Source organism: Streptopelia decaocto, assembly GCF_964273445.1.
Source record: "Streptopelia decaocto genome assembly, chromosome: 13".
In the NCBI taxonomy this organism is placed as follows: Eukaryota; Metazoa; Chordata; class Aves; order Columbiformes; family Columbidae; genus Streptopelia; species Streptopelia decaocto.
This window is the reverse complement of record NC_138668.1, coordinates 4,165,417-4,176,478: the sequence shown is the minus strand read 5'-3', so window position 1 is coordinate 4,176,478 and position 11,062 is coordinate 4,165,417. Positions and strand designations below refer to the sequence as shown.

The 11,062-nt window shown below is 55.5% G+C and overlaps 1 protein-coding gene across 2 annotated transcripts in view; it reads left to right on the top strand.

The window, feature by feature from the left end:
* The first annotated feature begins 3,873 nt into the window (after nucleotides 1-3,873).
* Nucleotides 3,874-11,062, top strand: part of MAP2K3 (mitogen-activated protein kinase kinase 3) — a 33,474-nt gene continuing 26,285 nt past the window's right edge. The window contains exon 1 of one of the 2 annotated variants that reach the window (XM_082064637.1): nucleotides 3,874-3,988. In XM_082064637.1, the coding sequence (XP_081920763.1) occupies nucleotides 3,973-3,988 (16 nt within the window). In that variant the 5' untranslated portion in view covers nucleotides 3,874-3,972. Of the gene's footprint in view, nucleotides 3,989-5,092; nucleotides 5,181-11,062 lie in introns of those variants that run through there. The other variant, XM_082064639.1, reaches the window with a different exon arrangement.

Below are 11,062 nucleotides of genomic sequence, written 5' to 3'. Positions count from 1 at the left end.
GGACACCACAGGTGCCCAGGGGGGACACAAGGGCCATAATTGGTGTTTGTGGGATGGTTGCACTAAGTGCACCCTCAAACGCAGAAGTAACTTGAACTTCCACATGCTGCATCGTGTACATCAATAAACCCAATAAACTTGGTGCGTGCACCATGTGCAAAGCTGAGGGAGGAAATCGGGGAGGTTGTCTCCATGTGGAGCGGTACCACCAACACCCGGATATATTTGAACTGAAAGCTCTTGAAGGCCGGAGCTGAGCCTGTCCAAGGCGTCTGCACGCCGGCTGCACACCGGGGCAGGCTGGCGGCTGCCTGTGCAACAGGAAAAGCAGCAACCCCTAGAATTAATCTGGAACTCCTAATAGCTCACCAGCAGCTACTCTGCACCTAAATACCGTCTCATGTAGCTTGGCCTTTGTTTACTCATTCCTTTGGCTCCTGCTCCCCGAGTGAAGAGTCCATCAGCTGATTAAATCATCAGGCCACTCGGTTTGTTGTGTTTGTGTTACTCCATTGGCCGGTGCTGGTGCTGGTGTTGTGCCCCTCGGGGTCACGCTCTCTTGTTCCCATTGGGGATGAGCGGCTGCAGGACCCACCAGCCTGCAGACACGAGTGTCTGCTAGGAAGAGAGCTTCGTTACCCTTTCCCTTCTCCATGAAAGGCTAAAAAATGTTGGTGGTGAGATGTTGTCCTTCTCATCCTTTCCCTGGCAGCCTTCACTCTGTGCTTGCACACTGTATGGTGGTGCGGGAAAACAAAGGCAGAAAAACGCCCAGAGCAAGGGAACGCAGGGGAAGGCAAAAATGATGCAAACAGCCAAGTACAGCTGGGATTTTGCAGGGAGGAAGGAGACAAGGGGCACAAGCCTGAGGGCATGGGGAGCCTGGGGCAAATGGAGATGGGCTGAATCCTGCACCCCCTTGGAGCTGCGAGGTCGAGCAGGTGCCCTCCAGCGCCCAGCGATGCTCAGGGGAAAGCCGGTCACTTTGCTGGGAAGCCTGAGGAGAGAAGGGAAAGGAGAAGCAGGTTTTGCACAGACAAAGGGGGGCTCCCCGCTGGCTTTCGTGGTGCTTCCCCCCATCCCGATCACTGTACTGGGGGCATCGGGGATGCCCCATCCTGCTGTGGGTGGGTTTCCAACCCAAGCATGGCACAGTGCTGCAGCAAGGGGACAATGCTGATGTGTCAAGTGGTCTGGGATGCACCCGCACCTCCTAATCTCCTCCACCATTAGACTTTCCTTCTAGGCCCTGCAAATCCACGGGTTTATTTACAGCACCCTGGAAATGTGGACCAGCCTTCCAGGGGTACCAAAAATCCAGCACCCTTGCCAAAATTTCTGAGAGCACTTGGGCTCCATGAGGACGCTTGGCTCTGCCTTTGCCTGTGATGATTCTCTCTGCCTCGGGCCAGCAATTACTGCTGCCTCTGATCTTCCAGATACACTTCTCCAGCAAAGCGTCTGCCGGGTGCCACGGCAGCAGCTCCGGCTGATGAGGAGGTGCCGGAGGAAGGAGCCGTGCTGGCAGGCGCCGAGAGGCTGGAGAAGAAAAAGAGAGGTGCTCTCAAGAGGTCTCCATGCCCTGCCACCAACAAGGAGGTGACCATATGGTGCCTCTGGTCCCTTCCTTGCAGCCTGTGGGCATCTGTGGACTGCCCCCCCAAGCCCCACGCCTTCCCACCCTCTTAGGTACCCACATTTCCATTTGTGCTTCTGCAGCATTCAAGCACCGAGAGGCTTCGGAGCAGACAACAAACCCCCACCAGTGCAGCGCCCGGCGGTTCAAGGCAGGCGAATAAAAACCGAGTGGCTGTTTCATCCACCCTGTAATTGCAGCTGGAGCCAGCAGTGATGTGCAGCCATGCCCGGGGATGCGGGAGAAGGAACGGCGTCGCATGCAACATGCTCGGGGATAGCAGGGTCGTGCCCTGCGCTTGCAGTGACACCCCAGGTGCCACCAGTGCTGGGGCCCGGTGTCAAAGCCGGTCCCACCGGTCCTCGCAGCTCCACAACCAGCTGCACATTTGCAAAAGCGCTAATGATGCTCTGCCCTGCAGCTGCACCCCTCGAATCTCGCACCCCAACACTGGCCCAGCCCAAACCCGTTTGACTCAGCCAGGCTGCAGTTCAAACCCTTTTGTTGATTCAGAGATTCGTAGAAGTCATAGAATCGTTCAGGCTGGAAAAGACCTTTAGAGATCATCAAGTCCAACCGTAAAGCTAATGTTGCCAAAATGGAAAGTTTCCCAGAACAATTAAATTTGCTGTCAGTTTGAGCTGTTATTCTCCTTTAATGTTTGCTAAGATACTAAAGTAGTCCTGGAAAGACTTTTTAGGTTTGTTTGTTTGTTTTAAGACTATGATTCTAAGTGTGTATGGACGAAAACACCTTAAAAATTCTTCTTTGAAAATGTGCTAGGCTATAAAATATGCAAACTAAAAATGACTGATTTTGTTATTTTTATAAATACTTGTATTCCTTCCCCAGAAGTTAAACAGGCACCTCACAGCAATTTTGCCTCCCTCTGCCTCCTGTGCTAAAAAAAACGGTCAAAAACAATGAGGGAACAAATACCGCACATAACCACAGTTTTAAGGTAATATGTTGTCAGGATTCGTATGGCGAAAGGCCAGAAAGGTCCAGTCTGCTCCCAGCTCCTGCTCACCCAGCCCAGGCTGTGACATCTGCAGCTCTTGCATCAGAGCTGATGACCCTGTGGTTCAGCTGCAGCGCATTATTTTAAGAAATAATACTTGCCTGTGTTGAAAGACTTGAAAGGTGGTGAATCTGCTACGTCTCTCAGGGAGGTAATTGCTCCCCCTATTAAAAACTTGTAATTTATTTCCCATTTCAACTTTTCTAGCTTCAATTTGCAGCTGCTGGATCTTATGCCAGGTCTGTTGGAGACATCCGTCCCTGACCCCAGCCTGCAGCGATTCCCTTGAGCTGGCTGGTTTTGGGGCAGCTTTTCCAGCCCTCAAACTGATCCCAAATACTCTGCAGAACACAAAGCTGAGAACAGGCTGAGACAGAGCAGTTGTCATTTCACCAGGGCTGTTGGCAGCTGCCAGCCCTCCAACCCCTTCCTTGTATTTGTATGGCTCATGCTAGGAATTTTGGCCAGAAAATGGCATTTGTGATCTCCCTTTAGCTTGTACAACTGGTCATGGCTGGTTTGACCACCACATTCTGCAGCCCAGCTCAGGGTTTGGGGAAGCATCCTTGCCCCAGGACGTGCCATAGCACATTGCTGGGCCGGGAGGGGCTGATCCCCCAGTGACTTGGAGAGGAATAAATCCCCATTGTTTTTTCAGCCAGACCCACTGGTGGGACCCATGGAAGATCATGGAATAGTTTGGGCTGAAGGGACCTTCCCAGCTCCCCCAGTGCCCCCCCTGCCATGAGCAGGGACATCTTCACCAGCTCAGGTTGCTCAGAGCCCCGTCCAGCCTGGCCTGGGATGTCTCCAGGGATGGTTCATCCACCACCTCTCTGGCCAACCTGGGCCATTGCTGTAAAAAGTTTCTTCCTCTTGTCCAGATTCTTTTTTGAACCATGATGAGATGAGCTTGGCCGGTCTCAGCACCAGCCTCCCAGCCCAGTACCACCCTCACGCTCCGTGTCCCTGTATCAGGAGAGGCGTGAGGCAGGACAGAGACCCCCTGGGCCGTGCTGCCACCCGGGCACCGCCGCCAAACGGGTGCCACGGCGGTGTCACGCCGGTGGCGGGGACAGCGGGGACACCCGCAGGGCAGCGCCGCCCGCCCGACTCACTTCACCCTCCCAGCTGTGCCCGAGAACCGCGAAGCTCTTCCCGCGGAGGCAGTAACCACGCCTCCCTCCCGCCGCTGACCAATCCCGCCGCGCGGGGGGCGGAGCCTGCCGTCCGTCGCCTGTTCCCCGGCGGCCGCCGCGCTGGGCCGCACTCCGCCGGGCGCCGCGCTCAGCCCGGGCGCTGCGGGGCCGCCGCCATGTCCCTGCCCAGAGGTAGGACCGGGGGATGCTCGGTGGGGCTGCGGGACGGGTGTTACCGGGGGGAGCGGGGCTGCGGCCGGGCTGAGCCGCCTCCTCGGGTCTGGCGTAACCCGCGGGGACGGCAGGGCTGTTGCCCAACCCGCCGGGCGTGGGCTCCGCGCTGCCGGCCGGGCTTCCGCTGCCCGGTCCCGGCCGAGGGCCGCGCTGCTCTGCGCCTGCAGCCGGGCCGGGGAGCTGCAGAGCCCGGGGCGTGCGGGGGGAGAGGGAGCGACCGGACGCTGAACCTGCGTGGGAGGGAGGGGGTGAGGGGCCTGTTTTGGTAAAATAACGATTAAAAAAATGCAAGTTTAACGTGCCGCGCGAAGAAACCGGCCGTGGGGGCTCAGCAGACATCGTGGAGCAGCTCGTACCGAGGATGGGTAGAGCCTGTGGGGTCCCGGTCCCCACGCGTGGCGGTTGGTTTTGGTGACCAGCGCGCTGCAGAAGGGCAGGGTCGTGTTGGCTGGAAGAGACCCTCGGGATCACCGAGCCCGCGATGGGGTTTCCCGCTGTCCCGCCGTACGTGGCCGGCGAACGTGACCGTGCGTCACAGGTGTTATTTATAGAGCACCTCAGTGACTAAGGTGGCCTGGTCGCGGTCCCCAGGTGAGCACAGGCTGGCGGGCATTGGCCCCGGGTGACACCGCCAGCACGCCGGGACGACGGAGAAATGGCTTTGCTGGCGTCTCGGTGCTCCGGGGAGCCGGTTGCATCAGCGCCGTGAGCGCAGACCGGACGGAGGAGGGAGCACGCGGAGTACGGCTGCTGCCTCTCTTATCACCGGAATAAAATTTGAGGGGTTTTCCTCATTTGGGAGTGATGCACTGGAAACTCGAAGTCAGGAACCATGTGAGCAGATGAACGCACCTCGGCGTGACTTTTTTTTTTTTTCCTCCCCTTTTAAAATGATCCGTGTCTTAACTGGAGGGAATGTGGACCTGAGTTTCCTGTTTGCTGTGTAAGCAGGGGGTGAATCAGCGGCGATTTACGGTGCTGCTGAGCGGAGCTGCTGACTCACAGGTAGCAGCACATGCCTCCAGCTGCCGTCCCGTGTTGAAAGGGATCAACCGGGCTTCTTAAAAAGGCTCTTGTTGGGACGCCGGAGCCCAGACCTCTCGCTCGGCTTTGCAGGTGTCGTGTGCGGATGTGTGGATGGAGGGAAGAGGTGAGCCTGACCTGGGGACCTCTTAGGGGACAACAGCCAAGCTGGACCCAGGAGGATTTTGGGGGAAGTGACCTGGCTGGCGGCAATCGGTGATGCCTGTGGGAGCACCTGGGAGCATGGTGCCGGCTTGTGCGGCCGTGGAGGAGGTTTGGAACCTGTCTGTGTCTGCAGGTTTCTGGTTGCATGGGGCTGGTGGTTGTGCCGAACCCATTCATTCATACAGTTACTCCTGATGTCCTTTGCCGGCGGTGCTGTACATGTGCCGAGTGCGCCTGGTCTCTGCTGGCACCGCCAGCTTCGGGTCCTCATCTGACCCGAGCTCCTTTGCCTCCATCAGGGCAGCATCCAGCATGAGGATCGATTCTGAGCGTTTATAATGCATCTGCCTCTTAAAAACTCTCTCCTCTCACCCCGCTATGTGTCCATGGTGGGTTTTGCGTTTCCATCGGCGGTGCTGGCTCTCCGAGCGGGTTTGCCGGTTGCCGCATAGGGATGCTTGTAGGTCTGAGCGTGTGCATCTGCTGCTGGGCCTGCAGACCATTCTGGCAGCGCTCGTGGCAGCTCCTTCTGCCTCTCCTTTCGGGCAGCCTGAGTTTAAGCTGAATTTTCCTTAGGGAAATTCAGCAAGTGGCTTCAGGTTTGCTGGCTGCCTTCCCTTCTTGACTTGAGTTGGTTGCGGTAGTCGATGGAGGGTGATGGGTCGAAACTGTCGTGTTGGCTATTTCCATGATAGATGCGTGCCAAAACTCGCGTGCCGTCATTTTGGCTTAGTCACGGGGTTGTCTGCTGCCTCGGGAGTTTTTGGGGATGCGCGTGGCTGGCTGTGACACGCGTGATAGGAATGGTGCTGGGCGAGAGCTTTGCCTCCGCTCCGTGCTAAACATAGCTTGGGAGATAAACACCTTCTGGGGATTATGCGAAGCTTAGGAGGGATTTCGGCTTTCTTCCTCTTCCCATTGCTCCTATCTGCTGGATCCAAATTACCTTGTAGGATCAGGTGTGTGGGAAAACACTTGTGTTTGGGCGTTATCTTGCGCTGTCAAATATGCAAAAACTCCGTTGTCTTGGGTCACCAAAACTCCCTCGAGCTGTGTTTCGTTGGATGGGTGGCACTGAGGGAAGGAATTGCGTGCGAAACACCAGAGCTCCCCTGTCCCCTCCTTGCAGAGCTTTGCAAGGGATGCACCATCAAGCCGCAAATTGCGACACGTGTCAGGTCCTGGGTGTGATTTTCCAACAAAGTTGCATCTTTTTAGGTGAAACGGCTGCTGTGAAGGGAGAAGTGTTGTACCTGAGAGGTTAAAGCAGAAGGGGAGGAAGCCCTGGGGAGTTTGAAGCTCTCGGTGCATGTAGAAGCCCGGTGGAGGGTGCTGAGCCTGTGTTAAACCCTGTGCGTGCAAGTCCAGGCTGTTTGAGGCAAATTTTCTACCTGTGTGAAGACCCGTGTACCCATTGCCGTGGCTTGTTGGCTGTGACTCGGGTGGCCCCCGGGAAGCCCCTTCTGGAGGGACAGGTGGGAGCGTGCACCCAAAAATGGGGAGTTTGATGGAGAAAGCAGCTGCGGGGAGGGAGGATGCACGGGTGGGGGCTGGAGGGAGAAGTCCTGCTTGGCATCCCCTGTGCTCACCCAGTGCCCAAATAATTCAAAAGCAAAGTTTTCTCTTTAGGGGAGAAATCTTCCTCTGCAGAGGCAGGTGCTGTTGGGGAGGGGGGGCAGGATCCAGGGGAACCAGGCTGTGTTTCTGGGGGGGCACCTTTGCTTTGCCACCGAGGCTGGGAAGAATCAGCGGTGAGAAAGGCCGGAGCCTGGCGCTGAACGGGTGCTTGTTCTGCTGGTGTGTGTGTCTATTCTGGGTGCGTAAATAAGCAGTGGGGATGGGTCCCTCTGGCCGTGGCCTCTGCGGGAGCACACCGCTGTCGTGCACTTCAGTTGGCTGTGAATCCTGTACTGTCTCCTGTACCATTCATGCCTTTCCTGCTGCCACCCCCCCCCAAAAAAAGGCGGTTTTGCTGAAAATACACGTATGGCTGTGACCTGCAGAAGCAGAGCTTTGGCTTTGGGCTCCCTGTCACCTCTGGGCAGAGCAGCCACCAATCTGGTGTCCCCTGGGTGTGTGTGGGCAGGGGGTGGCAGGGCTGGGAGCTGTCATCCCACTAAAACAGATATTTTAATTCTAGGTGAAGTATCACGAAGCTTGCATCTAATTAATTACAACCGTATAGAGAGCACAGCACTTTGCTTCTGCCCTCCTCCTTGTGCTGCTTTCTGCTAGAATAACAGTGGGCGCCTGCAAAATATCACCTTGGATGCAATAAATATTTAGCTGTGCTTCGGCAATCTGTTTCCCTCCCTGGAGGGATGCTCCCCTGCTTTTATTCGCTGGATAATACTTCTCCCTGAAGGCTGCTGCTTTTCTTTTCCAGCTCTGGGCTGCAGTCCAGGGCTGAGCCGGAGTTTGCTTTGCCTCTGTTTGCAAAGGGTGGTCGTTGCTGGAGGAAACTCAGCTGTACTTGGTAGAGCTTCTCTGTGCATTTGGGTTTCTGGATCTGGTGATTTTTGTGACCCAAGAGGCCACCGCTGTGGACATGGGGCTCTGCGGGTTTTTGGATGGAAGATGTTTTTTACTGGTATTAATAAGGCTGTTGGCTGGGGAAAGAGCTGAGAGAGGAACTTGCGTTGGCTGAGGAGGTGATTTTACTCTACCAATAAAAAATGTTGGGTTTTGCTGGCATGACTCGGGATCGCTTGTGGGGACATATGGAGCTCAATCCACTCACTGCCTGCTTTGCTGACAATTTGTTAGCACAGATCGAGTGTTAGCCAGGGATTTTGAGTGGGGCAGAGGATGGAGAGGACTTTTTCATGGTGGAAACTGGAAGCTTTTTGTTTTCAGCCTGGGAGATACGCCATCTCCCTGCAGCCTCTTATCTGCGTGAGGACGATGCTGCACTGATACATGGCATTGCTGTGAGTTTAACTGTTGCCCTGAGGAAAGCCATAGTTACCAGGCAGGGTTGCAGCTGTCTCAGATACCGTGGTAGCATCTTGTGGCCCAGCTGGGCTCGGTTTGCACTGGGTCTGAGTCTCTGCTTCCTTTTCTGGCCCTGGGATGGGGCTCCCTGCCTGCATCTTTCCTTGCAGCAAAAGGCTGGAGCAACCAGCAAAAGGTTGGTGCCCATGTGGGATGCAGGGGGTTGTGGTGTGGGGAAGGTGAAGGGGAGGATTTGGGGGTCCTATGGTCCCAGGAGGTTGGGGAAGGAGGGAATCGCTGCCTAATTCTGGGAGAGGTGCTGAACCCACAGCAGGGTGAAGGTGGGAGCAAAGCAGACCCTCCCCAGCATCTTTCCCCCCCAGTAATCCTGTGCTGTGTTGTCCGTGTGGCTTAATTAATCCACAGGGGTAATACCACAGTCTCCTTGGTGCACTGTCTGCTCCATCAACCTCTTGCAAGGGAAGGTGGGCAGCGCTTTGGAAGAGCCTTTCAAGCCCCACAGGCTGGTGGGCTTTTCTGTGCGCCGTGATTGCCCTGCTGTGCACGGGGGAAACAGAGAAATGCTTGAATTGTGGGCTTTAGGATCAGGGGGGACAACGGCGAGCATCGGGCTCTGCCCGAGGTCAGGGCATTGCTTCCAGGAACTACTGCAGCCGGTCCAACAGCTTTTGGGCAAATTAAGCCAGATTGTGTTCCAATCTTGTTTGTAAAGACATCCAGTGCTGTTGGGTTTCTCTGAAAGGTGCGTGTTGTGACCTCGGGGAGCTGTTTGGTGCAGCGGGGTGTGGTGCAGCGGGATGTCTCTGCCCTGGCCCCGGGAGCTGGGGAGGGAGAAGGGTGAAGGTGAAGGTCTGGCCATTACCCCCTCCCCTGGGTGCTGGGCTGGGTCCAGAACCCGCCAGGCTTCTGCAGCCTCCGTGCTCTGGAAGGTTGTGGCTGAACTAAGGCCATCCCATGCTCTAAGCCTTAAGTGAAATGCTGCTTTTTTTCCTTAAAAAAGATAAATTTCTCTTAAAACCATAATTTGAGTGGAAGAGGAGGAAGGATGAGGAGGAGACAACACTTACCAGAAGTTGTTTGTAGAGCATCCACCCTTCCTCCCCCCTACACCACCAAAGAAAAATCTAGTTTTGGAAAGGAAGAAACCTCCAGAGTGCTCGATACAAGTAATTTCCCACCAGAGGCTGCAAACCTGAGCTGTGGTTTGGCTCTGGCATCAGCCTCGCTGCTTGTATGGTGAACCTCTGAGGATGACGGTGCTTGTTCCCTCTGCTCCCCAGGACCTGCTTGTACAGCACCAGCTGTCCCATGTCACGAGGCATTTGTACCTTGCTCTTCTTGTCTTCTACCGTGATAGTCCCTGTTGTATCATTTAGAAAACTTAAAAGCAGCTTTTAATTATTTAAAATTAATTTAATGATTGGTTTAATGATTTAAAGTCTTACATTTCCAGTAAGGAATGCACAGGTGGGATGGGGTCCTGCCGGGATCTCTTTGATGCCGAGAGCCGTGTCGTCCCTCACCGGTGACAGATGGGACCGGTGGTGCGGTGACCCGTGGTGCAGGGCAGAGGGACAGGATGGGAAGAAGCCTGTGCACAGGGCTTGGCAGGTGACAATCATGTGTCTGACAGATCATAAACACGCAGGGCTGGTTACGTGGACGGGCTGGGGGTGGTTTTGGGGAGGATGACGGGGTTATCTAGGGAGTGTCAGCTTGTCTGGGCTTGCAGGCCAGTTAGATACTCGTTTGTGGTGTGTGGATATAAATTCCCTCCTAGCCCAAGTTGTGCGGGGATGGCTGATGCTGTTGCCGTGGAAGCTGGCTCTGGTGGGTCGGTGCTGTGCAGCCCTAAACATCTTTATGGGTTACAACAGGACAAGGGGTGATGGTTTTAAAGTAAAGGAGGGGAGATTCAAGCCAGATGTGAGGACAGAAATTTTGACCCTCAGGGTGATAAAACACTGGCCCAGGTTGCCCAGAGAGGTGGTGGATGAACCATCCCTGGAGACATCCCAGGCCAGGCTGGACGGGGCTCTGAGCAACCTGAGCTGGTGAAGATGTTCCTGCTCATGGCAGGGGGGGCACTGGGGGAGCTGGAAAGGTCCCTTCAACCCAAACTATTTGGCGATTCTGTGGTGTTACTGGTAGCATTGAGATGGCAGCACCCTGCCCTGGCTTGCTGGAGGACATTTGCCACCCATCTCCAGGCAGCTGGAGCAGATGTCCTCTCCTGCTGCCCGCATCTCTCCCAGCAGGACACATTTCCTATTAAAGGCGGTGAAGGGCAAGCACGCTGCGTGGTGCAGGTATCTTTTGCTGTAGGATGGAGATCTTTTTCCTGGTGTTGGAGTGACAAAGTTGAGGCTCGAGAGGGAGATGACGGAGCAGCAGAACGTGCAGCCCCGAGGACCGGCGAGGATGGTCCCTCTGAGTCAGACCTGGCCGCCTGCCCCACGGTGCAGGGGGAGGGTGTTTTTGCAGCTCGTCACTAAAAAATGACGTGGCTCTTTTTCTGAGCGCCAGATGCACTCACCGTCAAGGCTTTTTAAGAAAGCTGCTCTGCATAGTTAAGAATCCCCTGCCGCTGCGCACTGCCTGGTCTCTCTCCTGACCTGCTGCCAAGTTGTACCTCAGCCAAAGATCTTGTGCTGATACATGTCTTTGGCTGTTCTTTGTCATCTTCCAAGCACTTTTAGAAGGTGCTCGGGGGGGTAGGTGGCAGCCCCAGCCCCATGTACCTGTTTGTAAAACCCTGTGCTTGCACCCAGAAAATCCCTGCCGGCAGCGGGCAGGGCGGTGAGAGGCATTTTTGTGTGTGTGTGCACATGTGCTCAGCTGCCTCTTGAGGTTTCCCGGGTCTCCCCACAGCTAAAATCATCCACCCTG